The 25,920-nt window shown below is 45.6% G+C and overlaps 1 protein-coding gene across 3 annotated transcripts in view; it reads right to left on the bottom strand.

Moving 5' to 3' along the window:
* SNX31 (sorting nexin 31) overlaps nucleotides 1-25,920 on the bottom strand; it is a 71,546-nt gene that overhangs the window by 26,037 nt on the left and 19,589 nt on the right. For all 3 annotated transcript variants that reach the window (XM_045454053.1, XM_045454054.1, XM_045454055.1), the window contains exons 5-8: nucleotides 11,973-12,083; nucleotides 7,780-7,870; nucleotides 6,733-6,820; nucleotides 2,944-3,013 (exon numbers count right to left, since the gene is read on the bottom strand). In XM_045454053.1, the coding sequence (XP_045310009.1) occupies nucleotides 2,944-3,013; nucleotides 6,733-6,820; nucleotides 7,780-7,870; nucleotides 11,973-12,083 (360 nt within the window). The remainder of the gene's footprint in view (nucleotides 1-2,943; nucleotides 3,014-6,732; nucleotides 6,821-7,779; nucleotides 7,871-11,972; nucleotides 12,084-25,920) is intronic.

Here is a 25,920-nt window from a genome sequence, read left to right as displayed (position 1 = left end):
TTTGTTAATACTACTCAAGTTTAAAATAAAAGAAGGGAAACAGTGTGGGAGTCCAATTGGCTCCTGGGACATCCACTCATGGGGCACAGCTGCTTTAGAACAATCAAAAGCGTTTCCCTTAATAATTATGATGGCACTGTTGTTTATCAGAAGAACTCATAAGAACTTTCTGCATTAATTTTTCTTTTTTAATTTTTTTTTTCAACGTTTATTTTATTTTTGGGACAGAGAGAGACAGAGCATGAACGGGGGAGGGGCAGAGAGAGAGGGAGACACAGAATCGGAAACAGGCTCCAGGCTCTGAGCCATCAGCCCGGAGCCTGACGCGGGGCTCGAACTCACGGACCGCGAGATCGTGACCTGGCTGAAGTCGGACGCCCAACCGACTGCGCCACCCAGGCGCCCCTGCATTAATTTTTTTAAAGGATGATTGCTTCTCACATATTCACATATCCTAAGCTCCCAGGACGGTCTCTGCCCTGGGCCATTCAGAGTCTAGTTAGGCAAATACATATGTAAATGATATTTACATGGCTGGGTGAGTAGCACCCTTAATGGAGGGTACAAACAAGTGCCTCAGAAGCAGAGAGGGAGGAAGGCATTTTCTTTCAAGGGGAGCTGAGAAAAGTTTCCCCCAAAGAGGCAGCAGTTACGGTCCTGACTCCCCGGAGCTGACTTCTCGGTACCCCCACTTGGATTCAGTAATAACAATGGTGATGATAATGGCACAGATAATCATAACATCAACTATAATTTTTTGAGGATTTTGCAAGCGAAGAACTGTGGTTTGAAGAACAGTCTAGTAAAGCTGAGAGAAAACTTAGAAACCGTTCCTTCCATCACTTAACAGGGGGACATTGTAGTTCAAAGTTCGGAAGGGTGAACAGAGAGACACAGAGAGAGACAGCCGGTGACAGAGCAAGGGACAGAATGCATTTTCGAAACTGCTATTCGTGCGCTTTTCATGAAGCCATCTTTTTTCCCAGCTATCAGCAGAGGAAACACCGTCCATTTCTCTCTGGTTTACAACTCCTTGTTGAAGACAGATACGATGCCTACGGTGATGCTGGAGGTTCCTACTTCCCATCACCAGGCCAGAAAGACTATTTCCCACCAGAACAATATCAGAATTAGGTGATGCATCCTCCACCAAGGACGGGATATCAAACAGACCAGATGCAACTAATAATGCACTATAATAGCAAGGGTGCGACGGCGATGAGTCTCGGTAAACGTGTAAAATGGTAAAGTATGGTCCCATTCACACAACATGATTTTAATTACACTCAGCATGATTATACATGGGTCCAAGTATGACGAGAAATGAACTCAAAACTAGCCATGAAACTACAATGGTGACGACTGCACATCCAATATGTGATGTTTTGATTTGGCTCCTTAGAATTTCGGAGAGCTTTGAGAAGATGATTTATTGGATTGCCTTGGCCTGTTAAAAAGTCACATAAGGAGAAATGGGCAGTTAGGCTGTGACTCCTTATCTGACATGCTGGCTGCTGGGCTCCCTGTGACTGCTCGGTCACCCACCCAGGTGCTTTGCCCTGTGCTGAAAAAGCCAAGGTCCTGCATGGGGCTGGTGGTCTAGTGGGGGAGATATAGACACAAGTGATGCTCTAGCTTGTCCAATTGAAGACCTCCTTGATTCTGATATCATGATTTTGTGAGACACTAAGGAAAAACACTGCCAGTTAAGTTATGACACAGGGCCTTGTGATAGTTGTGCACGGTGGGTGAACCGGCCATGCCGACCTTCCCCGGCTGGTCATTGCTTTTATTTCTTCTGAGGCATTTGGTGATTCCTCTGGCCTCTGTGCTGACAGCTCAGAGCCTGGAGCCTGCTTCGGATTCTGTGTCTCCCTCTGTCTGCCCCTCCCCGGCTCATACTCTGTTTCTCTCTCAAAAATAAATAAACCTTAAAAAAAAAAAAAAAAAAAAAAAGGAGGCCAAACTCTCAATGTACTTTCTGGGGGTTAGGGGGTAAGGGTAGGCAGGACCACCAACGTGATCTGCAGGGCCTAATGCAAAATGAAAATGTGAGGTCTCTTGTTCCAAAATTAAGGATCAAGATGGCAACAGCAAAATATTAAACAATTGTGGCGTTCTTCTGAGCAGGCTATGTGCCCATGAAGCAGGCCCTGGAGGCAAGTATGCTACTCGTTGGCTCAGGTAAAAAGAAGATTATGCTAAAATGAGATAGGAACACATGTGGCTTTAGATTATCAGGAACAACCTTTCTAGACTCATGTAAATTGGCCTAGAAAACTCAGAGAGGTGGTTAAAATGGAGGGAGAATTTTTTTTCTTTCTAAATTCTATTTCTTAAAAAAAATTTTTTTACTGTAGTAAAATATATATAACATTTGTCGTTTTCACCACTTTTTTATTTAAAAAATTTTTTTAATGCTTATTTATTTTTTGAGAGAGAGAGAGACAGACAGACAGACAGACAGACAGTGTGAATGGGGGAGGGGCAGAGAGCGGGAGGGAGACACAGAGTCCAAAGCAGGCTCCAGGCTCCGAGCTGTCAGCACAGAGCCCGACATGGGGCTCGAACCCACGAACTGTGAGGTCATGACCTGAACCAAAGTCAGACGCTTAACTGAGCCACCCAGGCGCCCCTCATTTTAACCATTTTTAAGTGTACAATTCAGTGGCACTGAAAACACTCATAAAGTTGTGTAACCATGAACACACTTATACCTACCTTTTTAGCAACCCTGGCATCCCTAGCAAAAATTCTGTACCCATTAAACAGTAACTCCCTGCCGCCGAGCCCCTAATAACTTCTATTGTACTTTCTGTCTCTGTGAATTTGCCTATTCTAGTCATGGAGGTAGAATTCTTAACTATTACAATTTTTTTAAATGGTTTCCATCCCAAATGGTCAATAACACATGGTGTTTTGAGAGTCCTTGGTCACCCTTACCTGCATATGGATCAAATCTACGGCTGCTGCGCAGTCCATCAGCATGGAGTCGAGGGATGGGTCCATGTACCTGCGTAATTCAGGAGCATTAAGTTCATTCATATGACACAGCCGATGGGCACACCTGGGAGCACATGCTCTCTGAGGTGGTGGCCCCCTATGCTTTAAACGAGCCCCCACTGGGGCACCTGGGTGGCTCGGTTGGGTGAGCATCTGACTTCAGCTCAGGTCATGATCTCACGGTTCATGAGTTTGAGCCCCGCGTTGGGCTCTCTGCTGTCAGCACTGAGCCTGCCTTGGGATCCTCTGTCCCCCTCTCTCTCTGCCCCTCCCCCCTCCTCTCTCAAAAATAAATAAACATTGGGGCGCCTGGGTGGCTCAGTCGGTTAAGCGGCCGACTTCGGCTCAGGTCACGATCTCACGGTCCGTGAGTTCGAGCCCCGCGTCGGGCTCTGGGCTGACAGCTCAGAGCCTGGAGCCCGTTTCAGATTCTGTGTCTCCCTCTCTCTCTGCCCCTCCCCCGTTCATGCTCTGTCTCTCTCTGTCTCAAAAATAAATAAACGTTAAAAAAAAGTTTGAAAAAAAATAATAAACATTAAAAAAATATTTAAACGAGCCCCCCTTTCTAACAGCCCTCTACTCACCTAGCTTTTTCTGTCTCCTACTTTCTTTACACTGTAAGCTCTTGTCTGGCGGGCTCTGAGAGTAAGGTGCCAAACAATAAAGCTGTGGGAGAATGGCCCACGGCCCTGTTCACACTCGCCCCACTGTCGGGCCCCAAGTGCGCATGCCCTTTCCCCACCCCATAGTACCTGGTGTCACCGTTGCCCCAAACCCACACCTGCATCACCACCCTGTACCCAGGCTGCTCTCATCTGTCGCCCGAACTGCTCCCTTTGTCAGGCCCTCTGCGTCAGCCCTGTCCCCTCAATCCCAGGCTCTGCGTTCTAACCTGAGGGCTCTTTCTTGAGTAGCCTGTGGACTGTCATGGTCCCAGGAGTTAGATCATTCATCTTGCTCCCTTCCACGGCCCGGCCCGTCAGGGGACACCTAGCTTTCATTTCCAGCTCCGTCTCTTACCCACCTTCCTCTGTCGCACTCGACATCCAACCGTGTTTTCTCTCCTCTCCTCTGCCTGGAAGACCAGTGCCCTTACCAGCTTCCGTCCCTGCCTCATCTGCCTCTCCTGCGCTCCTCGTGTCCCCCCTCCAGTCCCCACTCCCCACGGTTTCCACTTCATCCTCTATGCTTCCTTAGCACTCCAAAGTCATCCTGACCACTGCTCTCATCAAGTTGATCTTAGCCCCAGGTACATAGGGGCTGTGTCCGATTTGGAGTTGCCACTCTGCAAAGTGACTTGCAAACAGCAGGGCTCCGTGTCTGTCAAATGGGCCCAGAATCGCCAGGCTAAACTGAAATCATACTTCCTGTATGAGCACAGGAGCTGCTAAGAATTGATAGAAACGGTCCGGAAAGGGTACACCACAGCTGGTCTAAACCAATCTGAGGGCAGAGGTAAGCCGAATCACTGCACTTACGAGAGTGTGGTTAAGAGACCAATGGGATTGGCATGGACTAGGAAAGGATGAAAATGGTACTTGAAGGTCACCTTCCTCCTGGGGGGGCGGGGAGAAGCATGCCCGATTTAGCTCATTTGCCCACGCGGCCTAGGCACCCTGTTCTCCGTGACTGACAATAGCAACTGTTGCATCCGAGCTAGAGAGCCCCCGGACCCAGCCCACACTTGGGGCTCTGAGAGGCCAGGGCAGCCTCCCTCTGGTCTGGAAGGAACCGTACCATAATTGGAGAGGTGCACCAGAGAATTCACAGACAGAAAAATCCCTAAAACTCTGGCTAATGTTTGCTGGAATGCCTCTCCTGCTGGGAATCCCACAGCTCCCGGCAGCCAAGCTGGCCTCCCTGCTCCCACTCAGACTTTTCCGGACAGATGACCAGGTCCCTTCAGGATCCTACTCCAGGCTCTTCCCCTCGGGTGACCTGACCCTCAGCTCTAACAGCTGGAGTGGGGGCCTCCTTCCTTCCCAGTTCTCATTAGCAAAGGCCATCTGCCTGGATCCAAGATGCTGGTGTGTGAGTGACACTTTATCTTACGCTGATGGTCTACTATATACCTATTTTTTTTTAAGTTGTATTTATTTATTTTGAGAGAGCAGGAGAAAGCGTGAGCACAGGAGGGGCAGAGAGAGAGGGAGGGAGAGAATCCCAAGCAGGCTCTGTACTGTCCGTGCAGAGCCCAACATCGGGTTCAATCTCAAGAACCACCAGATCATGACCTGTGCTGAAACCAAGAGTCAGAAGTTTAACCGACTGAGCCACCCAGGTGCCCATAGAAAAAGCTATTTAATGAAGACCTGGGCAAAACCCAATTACCAATTAAGGCTTCAAGGTAAGGGACAGAGTCCTCAGGTCTCCTTTGATCTCAAGTTCTCTAGAGAGTCCATGAGCAAAGCAGTCTAAGCCTCAGGGATTCCTGCTGTTATTGTTATTATAATTATTATTATCTTCAATATAACAGTAAGAAACAAGACCAAAATTTGTTGAGCATGTGGGATTACTTTATTTAACCCTCACACTAATCATATGAGCTAGACTCCTGTTATTATTCCCGTTTTACTGAGGCTTAGTGAGCTTGAGGAACTTGGCTAAGGTTATTCAGCTACCCAGTGAGTTGGTTGGGATTTAGACTCACATACTCTGATCCTAGGAACGACCATGCTCAGCCACTTGTTACACTAATCAGCTTCTAGAAGAACAGCTACTCTAGAAACACCTAGATGGAACTGCTAAGGGTTTTTCCTTTTTGCCTTTTTAGGGTTCCATCCCACAGATTTTGACAGTTTCTCAGAATACTTTTGAATAGCAGTAGATGAACTTCTAGCCCTGCCAGGAATGTCCTTCCAAAATTCAAAACCACAGACTGGCGCTGTAAACAAGGCATCATGAGGTCAAGATAACTACTATTCCTAGATTACAAAATGCCTTTCTTTAATACTCTCTGTGCTCCGATTACAGAATAGCTGGGCTGGGAGAGAGTAAACCAAAGAAGCAACCCAATACAGCCATGGTAATAAACACTGGAGACTACAGATTGTAGGATATATGTGGGGCGGGGTGGGGTGGGAGAAGTGTCCTGCTTCTTGTTATTTTCTGTTCGTTCGCTTTCCATAGGGCTTCTTGTTTCTGGGGGAAAGGATAGTATTTTCTGCAAGGTGTTCAGTCAGTCTACGAACATGGCTGGCCCTGGTTTATATGCATTTGTTATTGGAATGCTTTAAGAATGTAAGCCAAATACTTAAGAGTTCAAATTCACTGCAAGTTGTCTGAGTCCACCCTTTGCCTTTAGGGAACACCACAGTGCAACAGAAGAATTGCACCTATTTGTAATCATCAATAAATTCCTTCAATTAGTACAGTTGATAATCCATTCCAAAGCAAGCCCATGACCTGACATTTCTCATAATTCCTGCTTTGATTCCCACCCCAACAGCACTTGCTTTTCAAGATTTATCTTCAGGGCCACCACCCTCGTGACAATATCCCTCAAGTACTTACTGGAGACCAGTGGGAGTTATCTTCAACATCCCATTCTTTAGGGCAAATATTCTGGTTCATTCCCCACTCTCCCTTCTAATTGCTTTCCTCTCAACCTTCCACAAGCTCCTGGTCCCTCTCTAGCTGTTAGGTGGTGAGCTGATCCGGTGAGACCGACAAAATCTCAACGGGAACCGAAAACATCCTCAAATACCTACCATCACCGCAAACGCTTACCACTTCCGGAGCCCAACCTTGCAGTTTTCCATCCCAGCACTTCTGAGACTCACATAAGGGAGTTCAAAGTCCGCCAGTTTTTTCATGACTAGAGAAAGGGGAAAGGGAGTCTTCCTGATTGAAACGGCACAAACAGTTTACATACAGAGGCTTCGAAATGAGAAAATAAAGCGTTGCCATTGGAAAGAATAAAATCACCCTGATCACATTCTCTCGCATTTGTATGTAATTTTTAACTTTCCGAAATTCATCCAAATGATAAATAGCATTTCACCCTCATAAAACAGCAGCACCGTTCGTAAGGGGTACTTTCCACTGCAATACAGATGAAGAAACCGAGATCCAGAGAGGTCTAGTGCCTTCGCCCGCACACCACAGATCTTAGTGGTCAAGCCAACACACAAACCCTTTAACTTCCCACTCAAAACCACTTCCCTGCAGCTTCTTGAGAACATGTGTAAATGGCATTCAGATAATTGATACCATTTCACAACTAAATAGCTTGTAATATCTAGAAATGCACTGTAGAGGAAAGCAAAAGCCATGTGGACCACACTGCCGTCTTTCACTAACTCCTTACGTGTTTTAAGAATCTGAGAACTTATTTATGGCATCCACATTTTGTAGCAAACATTCCTTAACGAGGAGAAGCGATAGCGTGATGGGATGTCCTGACATCCGAAGTCCAGCACTCCAGAGGGAGGCCGGGGCGTGGCTGGTGGCCAGCAGCCGGGCCATAAGGGTAAAGGTGAGACAGACATTAGGACTGGGACCAGGGCAGCCACAAGAGCAAGTGCAGTTACTGGTAAGGGCCTGACATCTTGCTATGGTCCATGCTAGCTTTCTGGAGTGGCTCATCCCCAGCTCACCCTGAACACAGACACAACCGCCCATCCCCCAACTTTTGATCCAGGGACTACTGAGAACAGTAGTAGGGACCACGCATCGCCCCTACTCCGCGGTATCTCCTGCATCCCCTGGGCTGAGCACGTGCCCAAACCTGCCCAACCCCATCTCCCGGCTGCCCTGCATTCCTTCTTTCCTTACCAGAGAGCTTGCCCTCTTTGCGAAACCGAATGAGAAAGAGGCCAAAGTAGCCCAAGAGCTCCTGACACAGTCCAATTTTGTGTGACACCACCTTGAGAAATAAACAAAGACAAGAAAAGGGTGGGGGGGGGGGGGGGGGGAGTTGGGAGAGTGTCCGCCATGCTTACCATGATGTGCAGAATTTGAAATTGCCTGTAGGGGCGCCTGGGTGGCTCAGTCGGTTGGGCGTCCGACTTCGGCTCAGGTCATGATCTCGCGGTCCGTGAGTTCGAGCCCCGCATCGGGCTCTGGGCTGACAGCTCAGAGCCTGGAGCCTGTCTCAGATTCTGTGTCTCCCTCTCTCTCTGACCCTCCCCTGCTCATGCTCTGTCTCCCTCTGTCTCAAAAATAAATAAATGTTAAAAAAAAAAAAAAAGAAATTGCCTGTAAACATCAATAGAAAGTGCTTTAATGGGCTGCAGACATTAAAAGGAATCTTCTCCAGGGGCGCCTGGGGGGCTCAGTCGGTTAAGCGGCTGACTCTTGGTTTCGGCTCAGATCAAGATCTCGTGGTTTTGCGGGTTCAAGACCCGCATCGGGCTCTGTGCTGGCAGCTCAGAACCTGCTTAAGATTCTGTCTCCCTCTCTCTCTCTGCCCCTCCCCCACGTACGCTCGCTCTCGAAAATAAATAAATAAAAACTTTTAAAAAATAGGGAATCTTTTCTGAATCTAAAAATGATCACATTGATTTTAGAAAATTTAGAAATCAAAAAAATTAGAGTGAAGAAAATAAAAATCAGCTCCAACACTATGGACATGAACCTGGCCTCCGCTGAGGCTGATTGTCCCACCTGGCACAGGGATGTATCTCCCAGATAGTTTGGTCGTTATAATCCACCGGAGGGCAGCAGCCATTCTCCACGAACATTTGTCCTTCTGTGATACCTGCCCCCGGGGCCCTCACCCCAGTTTACCTTCCTGCGGGCTGGATTCTCAGAGAAGGGACGTTTCCCGCCAACTGGCTGCCAAAGAAAAGTGTACAAGCTACTGGCCACCTTTGCCCACCCCACCCCCCGCCCCGGCCCCCTTCTGTCTGGCGCCTCCTGTGACGGTCAAGTCTAATTTACACGGCATTTGCTCAGCGCAACCTCGGATCCCAGGCACAGGCTGCTCTCCTTTTCTATTCCTTCCTGACCTTTACATCAAACGGCTTTCATTTCAACACCCACGGTTTCATTTCTACCAGCGGGTCATGAGGCTGTAACATCATAATGTTTTGTATTCACTCACCTTTCCTTAGCAGGAATGTCCATGCTACCACAGATTCTCCCCTTCCTCACCCACCCCCGCCCCCCACTTAAGCCTGGGCTGCAGCGTGACTTCTTCGCTTGCACACTCTGAATTCACTAGAACACCTCTGCAACACTCGAGGATTTCACCTCCACAGCCAGGGGTGTGAGCTGATGCTTTAACCATGGCTCCGGGTTCTCAAGGTGGCAGTCGTACAAAAACCAGGCTCCAAGGGGCACTTTTCTTGTCAGAGATCTGTAAATTGCCTCATGAGGCAGTCTTACTAGGTGCATGATATGAGTGGGTGTGCTCGGCATAGCTTTGAAAATAAGGAGGGGCCTGGGAATGTTTTACGACATTCACTCAAGGCGCATCCCCGTTCGCCTGCTTCCTATCTCACCCTTCCCCATGCCGTTGCGGACACCCCACACCAAACACAGCGCCCCTGTGTGTGCAAGGGTGAGTGTGTGCTGGTAAGTAACAGATTGCAAAGACATCTTTTCCTAGAGGATGAGCCACGTCCCTTCAGACTGATTACTCTCTTCTCGGATCCATTCAGGGAAAACAGCAAGCTTACATGCTAGGGCAGATAAAGGAGTAGGGAAAAGAATGGAGAAGGCTTTTTCATTTATAAGGACATAAACACACATACCTTCTTTCGAGAGGAGTAAGCATGGACAAAAAAGAGACACAATGATCTTGTCTTCTTAGCAAACGTTAAGGAGATTTCAAAACATAAGCACCATCAGTAAAACCATGTTAGCACAAATGTGTAAAACCCCCAAAAGAGATTTTATCTTGTTGCTGGTCCTTAAGAAACCCAGCAGGATGGCAGGGAGGTGGAGGGTGGAGGAAAGTATGCTTGAGGAGATGTAAACAATGATTTTTTTAAGGTTTTTTTGGGGGGCGGGGAAAGAGAGAACAAGTGGAGGAGGGGTGGGGGGGGGGGTTGGGTCGGGCAGAGGATCCAAAGCAGACTCTGGGCTGACAGCAGAGAGCCTGACGCAGGGCTTGAACCCATGAACCATGAGATCATGACCAGGGCCAAAGTCGGACACTTCACCGAGTCACCCAGGCCCCCCCCCCCACCACAAAAATGATTCTCAATTACAAAATTTAAATTATATTTTTATGCAAGCTGGAGAATCTCCCAGCCCCTGGAAGAGAAGTCACACGTCTGCCTGGCCAACTGCTCACTTTGGTACCTGCTCGCCTCCAGGTAAACTTATTTGATGCTAATGATGTCAGTGTCTGGGGTTTGAATGTCTCACAAGTCAGTGTGATTAGAACAGGGAAGGTGTAATTGTCTGAGATCACGAACGTACATTGTTAAACTTCTGCTCCTTGTTACGAGAGAAACTGAGCAAAAGAGATGGTATTGTGGAACCATAGACTTACTGCCCTCCTCCTTCGCTATGTCAGCCTCCCACTGTGCAGGTCCTGGGAAGGCAATTTACGGAACCATGTTTTTGTGTTTGGGGGGCTTTGGGGGATAAATCCCCTGAGGCATTAAGCAGCAAGGGCCTTTGATGCTTTTTTAGAGATATCACTCTGGAAGCTAGGATAGAAGGTTGGCAAGACTGGAGGCAGGGACTAGTTTGGAGGCTGCTATCGAAATCTAGCTGAGAAATGAGGGCTTGAACTAGGATAAGGATGGAGAGGAAGAAATGGGGAGACAGGAATTATCAGGAGAAAGTCTTGGGGCACAAGATTAGTAGGATTTGGGGGTCAAGGGGTGATGGAGGGGGACCCTAGGGTAACTTCTCAATGGATGGCCTCAGCAATGAGGTGGCTGCAGATCTCATTCAACGAGGCCAGCAATACAGGAGCCAAAAAAGGTTGTGTGCAGTGACTTTCGTAGGAAGGAAGGTCAAGAATGATCACTCTTGGGCAGAGCGAAGACCCTAGAGAAGGGATGTTTCCTAGCCTGGGGACAAAACTGCTCTTTGGAGGCCAAGAGGGCATGGGCCTTCTTGAACCTCCAGGCTGGAAAGAGGAGCCATGTTTCAGGGAGGAGGCTCCCCCACCCCACGATCTCAGGTAAAGGTGGGCTTGAGGGCTGGGAGCCCAACAGGGATGGCTCGTTTCCTACCTAGAAGGTGTCAGGTACCATGTCCCCAGCGCAAGAACATTCTGTCCTTGGGAAGGCCCGTAGAAACTTTCTCACTTCCACCTGTTTATAACTTTATATTTTCCCACACATACTTCTCTAGAGGATTAGAACTAACACCCTCCAAAGAAAAAGGACCTGGGAGCAGTATGCGGGTGTGAGAAGCTGGTGTTCCCTTCGAACCCAGGGTAGGGAGGAAAGGCCCCAGGGACAGAGCTGGTATTAGCTACATCTAAAGACGGGGTGGACAGTCTCTGTGTCTTGTCTTCAGAGTCCTCACAGAACCAGCTTAAACTCAGGTCTGGCCCTCTGGATGCAGAATTAGACCTGCTGGAGTTTTGGTTTCCTGTGGGACAGGAGGGACAATTACTCCAGCCTTCGAGAAATCTGCTGTCACTCTGCCAGAACCTGTCACCAGCCTACCTGGATACAGCCTGTTTCAGACTCATCTGGACTCCACTCCCCTTCCTGCTCCCAACTATGAGAGCATCCCATAATAAAGCACTTGGCATATCTCCAGGGCACATCTTTGGCTGAGTCCCAGAAAACTGACAGCCGTATTAGGAAGGGCCTAAAAGATGTCTGGGAAGTTGATGCCCACGGGGAGAGTAAAACCAAAGATGCCCGGGAGGATAAGTTGTAGCTCAGATTCCTTGGTCAGTCTCCCAGAAAATCCAGCCTCTCTACAGATACATCATCCAGAGTAAAATGATAGGCAGGAAGCTTCTGGAAGGTAACCTTATCCTAGTCCCTGCCCTCAAACAGAATGATTCCTGAATTCAGTTCTGGAGCTGGAGTGGAGACAAAGTTTACCTCTAGAACTCTTTCAGCAGTATCTGATGTGAGAATTTCGATTTGAATATTCCTTCCATCAGGCAGAAATATATCCAGAGCCACTGTCTTGATCGTGATGCTAAATGTGTCCTGCAAGCAAAGGGAAAGTACAGTGAGCCCCCCAGTCCCTTCAATGGGGTACACGGAGCAGGAAAAGTCAGTAGCTTCCTCTACCTGGACCCTCAGGGCATACATTACCCAGAAACACACAGAGCTGACTGCAGAGATTTGGGGGATGGTGTTTTGATGGATGTGTTGGGGTGAGGAGGGGTGTGGAGGGGCCGAGACAAAGCAATGACATGCCGCTTGAATAATTTTCAAATAGACAACAAGGCATCCATTTTAGGAAAAAGAAAAGCTTTTGACAAAATCATCCACCTGACCCTGGGGAATCTCAGATTTTAACTTTCACTTTGAATATTTCCAGGTATCCCTAAAAGTCCCATAAAAGTCTTCTGAATGGAGGCGCCTGGGGGGCTCAGTTGGTTAAGCGTCTGACTCTTGATTTCGGCTCAGGTCATGATCTCATGGTTTGTGGGTTCGAGCCTCGCATTGGGCTCTTCACTGACAGTGTGGAACCTGCTTGGAATTCTCTCTCTCTCCCTCTCTCTCTGCCCCTCCCTTGCTCACTCACTCTGTCTCAAAATAAACAAATAAACTTTAAAAAAAATTAAAAAAAAGTCTTCTGAATGAAGAAGGATGTCACTATCAGGTGAGTAAGCATCCACCTGAGGGCCAGCACTCCCAGCTCAGCCCTACTTTGCTTACATTTATGCATTCTGCAAGGGGATACCTATGTGCTAGAGACTACTGCAAATCTGGGGACCTGTGAAGCTCTTGGATGAAATGTTCTGGAATGTCAGGGACAGGCTAGAGACACTGGAAAGCCTTCAGAGTGGTGGAAAGTGTGAAGCTGGAGTTGATGTTCAGTGACCACAGAGCGGGGGACCCCAGGGGGAGGCACGGCCAGTGGCTGCTCAGCTGAGCCTCGCAGGGCAGTTGCATCTGGCAGAAGGCTGTTTTCAGCACCTCCCAAATGGGATGCTGTTGGTCCGCAGGACTGCCTCATCTCTGGGAGGCTGACTCAGGTCAGAGCCTCTCTCATCCCAACTCTACAACAGGATTAAACCCGAATGCACCAACACATTCACTGTAGGCAAGGAGCTCACTTCTCTCCTAGGCATTGAGAATGGCAGTGGTTACGTATTCTCCTGGGGAGAACGGAGACAAGAGTCACTCAAATCATTTTCTGTGTCCTAAGTCTACTATACAAGTCAGAATATTAGTAATACAGAGGGGTGGAGGGTAATCTCTTCTTAGTGTCAAGACAATGTGCACCCAGCCTAGGTTACCGCCTTCCTGGTACCAGGCGGGGAGAGAAGAACCAAATGACCAATTGTAAGATTGTTTGCAGATCGGGGCACCTAGGTGGCTCAGTCGGTTAAGAGTCCGACTTTGGCTCAGGTCATGATCTCACGGTCCGTGGGTTCGAGCCGCGTGTCGGGCTCTGTGCTGACAGCTCAGAGCCTGGAGCCTGTTTCAGATTCTGTGTCTCCCTCTTTCTCTGACCCTCCCCTGTTCATGCTCTGTCTCTGTCTCAAAAATAAATAAATGTTAAAAAAATTGTTTAAAAAAAAAAAAAAAGAAGATTGTTTGCAGATCACAGAATTGGGCTCAGGCAAGCTGACTAAGTGGGACCTTTCCCCTCAACAGGCAACACCTCCCTTTTCCTCACCCTCCCTACATCCACAGATAACATTTCAGGTTTTACAGGTTCCTGGGAGACTCAGCACAACTGCATTGCCCAGGTACCTCAGGCGGCCAGTTACATTAGCGACAGGCTCATTTTTCTTAATTTTGTTATCAAAGGGCAAGCTTTGTCTTTAAATTTTAACGACTCACCTGCCTCCCCTGCCCGCCGCCGCCTGCCATGTGTTATAATTACTAAGTTTCTATGATTCTGAATCTAAATACTTTAGAAGAGAAAATCTGCTATTTTCCAAATTCAAAGGGTTGCCCCCCCCCATGTTTATGAATATCTACACATTTAGGCAGCATGTATACATAGTATATCATTTATGAATAAATATGCATATATTTATTATGTACAAATATATTGATAACGCGTGATACTCATAATTGTGCTCTGTGCCAACGGCTTCACATAGGGTAACTCATCTAACTCTCGTAGCAATGCCTTGAGACAGATACGCGTATTAATCCCCCTTCGTCAGATGAGTAAAAGTTCACGAAGGTTAAATAACTTGCCGGAGGACACATTGCTAGGGAATGGGAGAGGCAGGATTCCAGACCAGCTCCACGTGACTCTAGGCCTGGGATCTAAGTAAGGGACCCAAGAATTCCCAACAATAGGCCTCCCATCCAGCACTGCTATGGCGTCCCCTGAATGCCTGTGCTGAGACCCTCACCTCCAGTGTGATGGGATGCGCAGAAGGGGCCTTTGGGAAGTGATTAGAGCTGGACGAGGTTGCGTCCCTCGTGATGGAACTACTGCCCTTTTGAGAAGGGACAGCAGAGGGCCTGTTCTCTTTCCATGTGTACACAAAGAGGACGCAGATTTCTCATAGTTCCAGGAATTTCTATGAAGCCGCCCTGCATTTTATAATGTCTGATATAAATGGAATAACTCCTAGCACTTTTTTGACTCTCAAAGTGTCCAAATTTGGATAAGTTACATGACTACCATGTCGCCACCCTCTACACCAGCATGAGGTACCACGGTATGCTGCCTCCCTCCGCGTGCAATAGGTTTCTGTCTGTGTGACAGGAATTTGTCACTTTTCAAACAGTCCTGTGGCTCCTCCCTGTCAGAACGGGGCTCTGAGTCAGCAAACGCGGATCCTCTTACCAGGTTTTTCCTCCAAGAGTCTGGTGCCAGGACCGTCCGCTTCCCGGCATCCTTTGAGAATCACTCCAAGTTCTTCTACAAAATGTCAGAACCCCTGGTTTCCCTGCACCATAGCACAGGCCCTGAGCTCCCACACAACCTCAGGCCACACTTCCGTCACCTCTGCTTTCCAGGGGACCTTTGGAAGATTTCCCTAGTTCCCCTGTAGTCATGATAACTGATTGATGATGAAACACAGCAGGGTCCCCAAGACTCCATATTTAGCTGAGATACAGGTAGTCAGGGGTAATGGGCTCCCCCAGAATAATGGCTGCAAATAGTCCCTTTCTAGGAATACCTTTGCTTAGATGTTGGTTCTTGTGTTCTGGGGCCTATAATCACAAACATCTCTTACCTCAGGGGAAAAACACTCACAAAATGAATGAAAAGAATTTTATTGCTTTTTGGTAAGATTCTAAAGGAAAGCGTAGCATTAATTTTTATTACCACAGTGCAACTCCCAACTCAGACCAAACTGCAGACTGGTAAGATAGCTAAATTACATAAACAGCTAAAATGAAATAAATGCATACCTTTATTAAATTCCTCCACAAAAGTGAGAAAGATTGGATTGGGAGAGCAGGTCAGATTATAGATGGCCCTGAAGTCAGACACTTGAGGATTTTATTAAAAAGGCAGGGGCGCCTGGGTGGCTTAGTCAGTTAAGCGGCCAACTTCAGCTCAGGTCACGATCTCGCCGTCCGTGAGTTCGAGCCCCGCGTTGGGCTCTGGGCTGATGGCTCAGAGCCTGGAGCCTGCTTCGGATTCTGTGTCTCCCTCTCTCTCTGACCCTCCCCCGTTCATGCTCTGTCTCTCTCTGTCTCAAAAATAAATAAACGTTAAAAAAAAATTTTTTTTAAGGCAAAAGGAAGGGAGCACCTGGGTGGCTAAGTCGGTTGAGCGTCCAACTTCGGCTCAGGTCGTGATCTCGCAGTTCGTGAGTTTGAGCCCCACATCGGGCTCACTGCTGTCAGCACAGAGCCTACTTCAGATCCTCTGTACCCCCCCCACCCCCCCCCCCACCCATCCCCTGCTTGTGTTCTCTCTCTCTCAAAAATAAATAAACCTTTAAAAAAAAAAAGGCAGAAGAAAGCAGAAGGATGGAAACGGAGTGATGGAAAGATTTTGTCTGGTAGTGTGGTGAAAATGGGCAGGAAGAGAGACTGGAGGGTAGGGGACACTCAGAGTTGGCCGCAGTAATCTGCTCACAGGTACCAAGGGACTTGGCTGGAGCATGTGAAGAAATGGGTTCCAAGCCCAGCTGCTACACCTGCCCCCATGTGACCTTATGTAAACCTGGAGAGGCTATTTGCCCCCTGTATTCCTCATTCCTTCTGCTCTAAAATAAGGACCGTAATAGTGCCCACCTCGCAGGGCTGCGGTCAAGATTCAAGGAAGCAACATGTGGAAGTTGGAATGGCACTCACTGCAAACACTCAAATGGCAGCTGTGTTGTTCTGTTATTGTTAGAAGAAATGAGGAGGAAGTTACGTACCTTTGATTAAAAGTAGTGCCAATAGATAAGATATAAAGGATTCAAGAAAATACTCAGGAAGATATTTTAACATTCACATCGAAGCAAGGAACGTCTGAGTTGTGTCAATTTTACATCTTACACAATCTCTTGACTCTATCTACTTTTCTTCTCTGCTGCCAGCCCCTTAGACCCAACTCACACCTCTTCTCCCTCGGCTCCTGTGATGGTCTCCTTGCTTCCATTCTTACCCTACTACAAAGCACTCGCCACATGGAGCCAGAGAGATATTTTAAAATGCAAATCTAAAAATGTCCTTCCCTCGCGTAAAACGCTCCAACGTCCTTACGTTGTTCATAGAAGGCGGCTATGCTCACCACTATACGACCCACGCTGGCCTTACACTGCCCACAGGACACTCCAGGGAAAAACACAATTTCTCTCTACTCACACCGCTTCTGATACTATCTGGAGTTAGGACAGACCCCACAGGTTAAGGGCTCCATGCCACAAGACTTCCTCTCCCCAGTTTCAGGTGGCAGTTGCAAATCTAGGCCTCCCACACTTCTGGCCAACTGGCTAGAAATCAGGAGTGCCCACAACACCCTCCTCAAGATTGGTAGTTTTCTAGAATGGCTCACAGAATGCAGGAAAGCTCCTTTTACCTACTATTGCCCACTTATTAGAAAGGAAACGACCCACAACCAGCCAAATGGAGGAGGTGCCTAGGGCAAGGTATGTGGAAAGGAGCACAGAGCTTCCATGCCCTTTCCAGGCACACCGAGCATGTTCACCAGCTCCAAAGCTCTCTAAACCCCACAGTTTAGGGACTTTTATGGAGACTTTATCACATAGGCTTTATCACGTGTGATTAACAACTCAATCTCCCTGCACTTCTCCCCTGTAGACCAGGGGGTAGGGCTGGAAATCCCAACCCTGTAACTATGCTTTCCACCAATCCCCATCTTGAAGCTACCTAGGAGCCCCCAGCCACCAGTCTTCTTATTAGCACACAACAAGACACAGTGATCTTTCCAGAGATTCGAGAGGCTTATAATATCGGAAGCTTTGTGTAAGGCACTCCGATTACCCCCAACACTCAAGAAATTACAAAGGTTTTGGGACGCCTAGGTGGCTCAGTCGATTAAGCGTCTGACTCTTGATTTTGGCTCAGGTCATGATCTCACGGTTTGTGAGATCAAGCCCCACGTCGGGCTCTGTGCTGTCAGCACACTGGGAAGATGAATCCCCATAATATTTGGCTTTGAAAACCATAGGGGCCTAACTTCATGAGTTCTTATCACCCGTGGGGCTTTTAACACTTGAAACTTTACAAATCAGCGGGCTTGGCTCTGGGGGAGCCAGAGGCTGATGGAAACTAAATCCTGGCCCTTAAAGAAACAGCATAATATACTGCCCTGCTGAGATACAGCACAGAAGCAGCGTTTGAAAAACACCTGGGTGTACGGGAGAGAGATGTGTTTGTTAATCTTCGTGCCTGCGCTGGAGGGGCAGGGGTCTTTGGGAGACTTGTCCGAGAAACAAAGAGGCTGGCAGGCACCATTTCCCTTCCCTCTCCCCCAGCAAAGATACACGGATACCTGCAGGAATAAGCACAGCACAAATACTCTCCACCTAGCTTACTAGCAGCGTGCCTCCCACATTCTCCTGCAGACCTGCCCCCTCCACCCTGACCTCCTCCTGAAGCAGACCAGCACAAACCTTTCTGACACTGTGCACCCCGTCCCCGTGTTCTCCTGTAGACTCACACTTTCCAGCACACTCTTAGTCGTCCGTTCCAAGCGGCACACCAAGCATGGCAATGTGCAACCACCCCTGACAAGGGTCAGCACCATCTCAATTTGAGCCCCCCCCCCCCCCCGGCCAAGTTGCACTGCAGTCCCTGCAGCGCGATGGTGGCAGACAACGGGCCCTGACTGCAGATCCTGCCCACCAATGAAAGCTCTCGGGACAATCGCAGGGAGAATGCCCTGCAGTCTCGTGCCACCAGAGCTCTGGCAAGTGCTTGGCCTGAGCCAACTGAAGCCCAAGGCGACCCCAGACTGGCCCAGGAACAACACAGAGATCAAACCCTGCCCACAACAGGCAAAGAGAGCCATTACAGACAACCGTACTGAAGGCTAACGTGGCTCAGCCACAACAGTAGGGTGCACATAACACACAAGAGAGATCCCTGACGCACGAGGTTCAGGTGGACAGGGAACGTTGCACTGCAGAGCACTACAGGCCCTCTTCTTCATAATGCCACTACTTTCGAGAGCAGACGTAGTTGACTTTCTGAACACACGGAAACAGGCCCCGAGAGTTCACAAAATGAAGAGACAGAGGGAAATGTCCCGAATGAAACAGACAAGGACAAAATCACATCCAGAGAGCTAAAAGAAATAGAGGTAAGTAAAATGCCTGGTAGGACGGGTAAAGTATTACAAGCATTACAAGTAAAATGTATTACAAGTGAAACGGTAGGACCATTTAAAGTAATGGTCCTAGCGATACTCAATGGACTTGAGAAAAGCATGGAGGACCACAGTAAGACCCTTGACAAAGAGCGAGAAAATGCACAAAAGAACCAACCAGAGAAGAACAACTCAGTAACTGAAATTAAAAATACTCTAGAGGAAATAAACAGTAGACTAGAGGAAGCAAAAGAATGGATCAGTGACCTGGAGGACAGAGTAATGGAAAGCAATCAAGCTGAACAGGAAAGAGAGAAAATATAATACAAAATGAAAATAGATTAAGGGAACTCAGCATATCATCAAGCATAATAACATTCGCATTATAGGGATCCCAGAAGGAGGAGAGAGTAAAAAGGGGCAGAAAAATTATTTGAAGAAATAATAGCTGAAAACTTCCCAAATATGGGGAAGGAAACAGACATCCAGATGCGGAGGCACAGAGAGCCCCCAACAAAAATCAACCCAAGGAGGTCCACACCAAGACACGTAGTAATTAAAATTAAAAAGTAGTGATAAAGAGAGAATTTTTTTTTTCAACGTTTATTTATTTTTGGGACAGAGAGAGACAGAGCATGAACGGGGGAGGGGCAGAGAGAGAGGGAGACACAGAATCGGAAACAGGCTCCAGGCTCCGAGCCATCAGCCCAGAGCCTGACGCAGGGCTCGAACTCACGGACCGCGAGATCGTGACCTGGCAGAAGTCGGACGCTTAACCGACTGCGCCACCCAGGTGCCCCAAGAGAGAATTTTAAAGGCAGCAAGAGAAGAGAAGATAGTTACATAAAAGGGAAACCCCATCAGGCTATCAGCTGATTTTTCAGCAGAAACTTTACAGGCCAGAAGGGAGTGGCATAATGTATTATTAGTGCTGAAATGGAAAAATCTGCAACCAAGAAAACTCTATCTAGCAAGGCTATCACTTAGAATAGAAGAAGAGAGAGTTTTTCAGACAAGCAAAAGTTAAAGGAATTCATGACCATTAAACCAGCCTGAAAAGAAATGTTAAAGGGGACTCTTTGAGTGGAAACAGAAGACCACAAGCAGAAATGATAAAACTAGGAAGCACAAAAGCAGTAAAACTAACTATATTTATAAAAATAAGTCAATGGATTCACAAACTAAAAGCATGTGAAATATGACACCATATACCTAAAATGTGGGAGACAGAGGAGTAACAATTTAGTGCTTTTAGAATGGGTTCGAACTTAACCATTAATTTAACATAGACTGCTACATGTATAAGATGTTATATAGGAACATAATGGTAACCACAATTTAAAAGCTAGTAGTAGGCAAAAAATAAAGAAAAAGGAGGCCAAGTATATCACTAAAGAAGGTCAGTAAACTAGGAGAAACTAAGAGAAGAAAGAACAGAGAAGAACTACAAAAACAACCATAACACAAGTAACAAAATAGCAGTCAGTATATAGCTATCAATAATGACTTTGAATGTAAATGGATTAAATGCTCCAATCAAAAGACTCAGAATGATAGAATGGATAAAAAAAAAAACAAGACCCATCTATGCTGCCTTTAAGAGACTCATTTCAGACCTAAAGACACGTACAGATTGAAAATGAAGGGACAGGGGTGCCTGGGTGGCTCAGTCGGTTGGGCAGCCGACTTCGGCTCGGGTCATGATCTCGCAGTCCGTGAGTTCGAGCCCCGCGTCGGGCTCTGTGCTGATGGCTCAGAGCCTGGAGCCTGTTTCGGATTCTGTGTCTCCCTCTCTCTGACCCTCCCCCGTTCATGCTCTGTCTCTGTCTGTCTCAAAAATAAATGTTAAAAAAAAATCAAAAAAAAAAAAAAAAAAGAAAATGAAGGGACAGAGATACATTATCATGCAAATGGAAGTGAAAAGAAAGCTGGGGTAACAATACTTATACGAGACAAAACAAATTAAAACAAAGACTGTAACAAGAGACAAAGAAGAACACTACGTAATCATAAAGAGAACAACAAGAAGATATAACAAGTGTAAATACTTATGCTCCCAACATGAAAACACCCAAATACATAAAGTAGCTAATAACAAACATAAAGGAAGTAATTGATAGTAATACAATAATAGTAGAGGACTTTCATACCCTATTTACATGAATCGATAGGATTACGTAAACAGAAAATCAATAAGGAAACAGTGCCTTTGAGTGACACATTGGATCCAATGGATCTAGTAGATATATTCAGAATATTCCATCCTAAAACAGCAGAATACACATTGTTTTCAAGTGCACATGGAACATTCTCTAGAATAGGTGACATGTTAGGCCACAAAAGAGGTCCCAACAAATTCAAAATGATCAAAGTCATATCATGCATCTTTTCCAACCACAATCCTGTGAAACTAGAAACCAACTACAAGAAAAAATCTGAAAAGAATACAAATACATGGAGACTAAATAACATGCTACTAAACAATGAGTGGTTCAACCAGGAAATCAAAGATGAAAACAAAAAATACATGGAGACAAATGAAAATGAAAATTCAATAGTCCAAAATCTTTGGGATACAGAAAAAGCTGTTCTAAGAGGAAAGTTTATAGCCAGACAGGTCTCCCTCAAGAAACAAGAAAAATCTCAATAAACAACCTAACCATTACACCTAACGGATCTAGAAAAAGAACAAAACCCAAAACCCAAAAGCAGTGGAAGAAAGGAAGTAATAAAGTTTACAGCAGAAATAAATGAAATGGAAACTTAAAAAAAAAAAATGATAGAAAAGATCAATGAAACCAGAAGCTGGTTCCTTCAAAGATCAATAAAATTGATAAATCTTTAGCCAGACTCAGAGAGAGAAGACAGACTCAAAATCAGAAACGAAATAGGAAAAATAACCAACATCACAGAAATACAAAGAATTATAAGAGAATAGTAGGAAAAATCATATGCCAACAAATTTGACAACCTAGAAGAAATAGATAAATTGCTAGAAACATATAACTTCCCAAAACTGAATCAGGAAGAAAGAAAATTTGAACAGACTGATTACCATTAATGAAAGTGAATCAGTAAACAAACCAACAAACCAAAAAAAAGCCCTCCCCCAAACCAAAAATCCAGGGCCAGATGACTTCATAGACAAATTCTGCCAAATAGTTAAAGAAGAGTTAATACCTATTCTTCTCAAACTAATCCAAAAAATAGAAGAGGAAGGAAAGCCTCCAACTTCATTCAATGAGGCCAGCATTACCCTGATACTAAAACCAGATAAAGACTCCACTAAAAAAGAAAACAATATCCCTGACGAACACAGAGGCAAAAAATCCTCAACAAAATATTAGCAAACCAAATTCAACAATACATTAAAAAAAATCATTCATCACAGTCAAGTGGAATTTATTCCTGGGATGCAAGGGTGGTTCAATATTAGCAAATCATCCAATGTGATACATTACATCAATAAGAGGGTAAAAAAAATGATCGTTTCAACAGGTGCATAAAAGGCATTTGACAAAGTACAACACCCATGCATGATAAAAACTCTCAACAAAGTAGGTTTAGAGGAAACACACCTCAACATAATAAAGACCACATAAGAAAAACCCATAGCAAACATCATACTCAATGGTGAAAAACTGAGAGCTTTTCCTCTAAGATCAGAAACAAAACAAGGATGTACATTATTGTTTAACAAAGTACCGGAAGTCCTAGTTACAGCAATCACACAAGCGGAAGGAATAAAAGGCATCCAAATTGGTAAGGAAGAAGTAAAACTTTGACTATTTGTAGATGGCACATTGCTAAACAGAGGAAACCCAAAAGACTCCATGAAAAAACTACCAAAACTGACAAATTTTCAGCAAGGTCACAGGATACGAGATCAATGTACAGAAATCCACTCTCTTTCTATACGCTAATAATGAAGTAGCTGAAAGAGAAATGAAGAAAGCAGTTCCATTTACAATCGCACCAAAAAAATAACAAAATACCAAGGAATAAATTTAACCAAGGAGGTGAAAGACCTATATTCTGAAAACTATAAAACACTGATGAAAGAAATTGAAGATGACACAAATGGAAAGATGTTCCATGCTCATGTATTGAAAGAACAAATGCTGTTAAAATGTCCATACTACCTAAAGCAATATACTGATTTAATGTAACCCCTATCAAAATACCGACAGCATTTTTCACAGAACTAGAACAAAAATCCTAAAATTTCTTTTTTTTTCAAAAATTTTTAAATGTTTATTTATTTTTGAGAGACAGAGCACGAGCAGGGGAGGGGCAGAGGGAGAGGGAGACCCAGAATCCAAAGCAGGGCTCCATCCAGGCTCTGAGCTGTCAGCACTGAGTCCAACGCGGGGCTCAAACTCATGAGCTGTGAGATCATGACCTGAGCCGAAGTTGGACGCTTAACAGACTGAGCCACCCAGGTGCCTCCAAAATCCTAAAATTTCTATGGAACCACAAAAGACCCCAAATAGCCAAAGCTATCCGGAGAAAGAAGAACAAAGCTGGAGATATCACTATTCCAGATTTCAAGATATACTATAAAGCTGTAGTAATCAAAACAGTACAATATTGGCCCCAAAACAGACACATAGATCAAAGGAATGCACTAAAGAGCCCAGAAAATAAAACCACAATTATACGGTCAATAATCTTTAACAAAAGAGGCAAGGATATGCAATGGAAAAAATCTCTTTAACAAATGGTTTTGGGAAAACTGGAAAGCTACATGTAAAAGAATGAAGTTGGACCACACACAAAAATAAACTCAAAATGGATTAAGGACCTAAATATGAGACCTGAAACCATAAAAATATACATATACACAAAATACACAAAAATGTCATTGGTATTTTGATAGGGATTACATTAAATCTATAGATTGCTTCAGATAGTATGGATATTTTAACAATTTATTTTCTTCCAGTACATGGGCACGGAATATCCTTGTATTTGTTTATGACGTCTTTAGTATCTTTCACCAGTGTTTTATAGTTTTCAGAGCACAGGTCTTTCACCTCCTTAGTTAAGTTTATTCCTAGGTATTTTATTACGTTTTGGTCCAAGGACCACCCAACTCTTTGCCGTTGGTTAGAATCAGACACACTAGGGGTGCCTGGGTGGCTCAGTCAGTTGAGTGTCCGACTTCAGCTCAGGTCATGATCTCACGGTTCGTGAGTTCGAGCCCCGCGTCGGGCTCTGTGCTGACGGCCTGGAGCCTGCCTCAGATTCTCTGGAGCCTGCCTCAGAGCGTGGAGCCTGCTTAGGATTCTGTGTCTCCCTCTCTCTCTGCCCCACCCCCACTTGTGCTCTCTGGCTCTGTCTCTCAAAAATAAATAAATGTTAGAATCAGACACACTGGTGGCCACTGGCCCACAATCTCCCTCCTTTTCTCCAACATGTTCTACCAATTGCCTCAGCCAACAGGGTTCTGATTCACACTCTCCTTCAACTTCTCCACTTTCCCCAAGACTCTAACCACATTTACCTCCTTCCTCATTCCCACCGGTTGACCTCACCTTCTACAAGTCATAGAAGAAACATCAAGAGGGGGCTCACTCTACTTCTAATCACACACCTTGGACTGTGCCTGTAGTCATGCCCAGTGTCTCTCCTTGCCTCACATTCAGTGTGAGAGGTGTCCTTCCTCCGCTCAAGCCCAGTCTGTGTTGGGTCCTCCTTCCTTTAGTACTTGGTGCCATTCATTATTGAGACCAACCCCACCCACTCCCATTTTCAAACTCCTTCTCTAGTGGTTACTCCCCACTAGCAGGCAAACCTACTCAAGTCTCTTTGATCTTTTTTTTTTCTCATCTATTTATTTTAGAGAGAGAGAGCACGTGAGTGGGGGAGAGGAGCAGAGGGAAAGAGAGAAAGAATCTTAAGCAGGCTCCACACTCAGCACAGAGCCCAACTTGGCCTCTACCCCACAACTGTGGGATCATGACCTGAACCGAAATCAAGAGTTGGACATTCAACTGACTGGGCCACCGCCCAGGCACCCCATGTCCCTGTCATCTTAAACAGAAACACAGAGACTCTGGGTGGATCACCATCAAGAAAAAAAAGGTGGGGGGGAGGGCTCCCCATGGGAGAAATACCTCTTTTCAGCACTTCCATGGGCTTTGAAAGAGTCATATGTTTAAAGAAAACTAAGTATTTTTTTTTCTTTTACATGATGCCATTTTAACTCCAGGAAAAATAAGAGTTTTCAAGAAAGTAAAAGTAATCATGAACATTACTTGTTCAGTAGTAAGAAATCTGTACATGTTATAGGGATCAAAATGCTAAGAATTTAATTTTTTTAAAGAGTTTCATAACAAAATTGGGGTGAAGGAAATGGAAGAAGGTGATATAAGAAAGCGGCAATCCTCACCCTCCATCACAGTCAGCAGGTTATGTCTACAAGTTGAAGAACAAGAGAAAATTAGAGATGTATCTCATTAACCCCCAGGTTTTTAATACCTGAAGAAAAAACTAAAAGATTTGAAAGTCACCGCTTCTGAAGAGCAGGAGAAGCTTATGTTCTTCTAATCTGTTTTAGTGCCATTCTACTTTGGAAACCACAAGCACGTTTTGCTTTGATTAAAGAAAAATGAACATGTTAGGACAATATGGCAAAGAGGAGAAATAACGGCGGTAAGAAACCTTCATATTATGAGATACAAGCAAGTGCACAACAGGTGCCACGTTTTAGATTCGGCGTGGTGACCAAGAGGAATTTGGCTCTCTTTGTGGTATTTGAATTTTGCCAGAACATATATCATTAATAAAATGTAAGAGCAATACAAAAACACAATCAGAGGGGGAAAGGCCAACTTCGTGGATTTGGGATGTAAAAAATAAAACCTTACCTAGGCTGTCATCTTGAGCTAGGGTGGATCAGGAATCAAAATACACAGTTCATGCTGCAAAATCAAATGCACTTGTCTTTAAGAAACGTCGCAATCCTCTAATACCATGGGCTCCCTCAACACCCTTCAAAACCCTTTCTAATTCTTTTCAAATTGAATTTAACAACTTGCGAATGTTTTGAATTTTTCCAAGAAGATCCATCCGTGTGTTTTATTGGTATTCTGCTCTGAGGCAGAAGAATGGTAGCCATGGTCC

Source organism: Leopardus geoffroyi, chromosome C3 (genome assembly GCF_018350155.1).
Source record: "Leopardus geoffroyi isolate Oge1 chromosome C3, O.geoffroyi_Oge1_pat1.0, whole genome shotgun sequence".
Taxonomy (NCBI): Eukaryota; Metazoa; Chordata; class Mammalia; order Carnivora; family Felidae; genus Leopardus; species Leopardus geoffroyi.
This window is presented reverse-complemented; position numbering and strand designations above follow the sequence as displayed.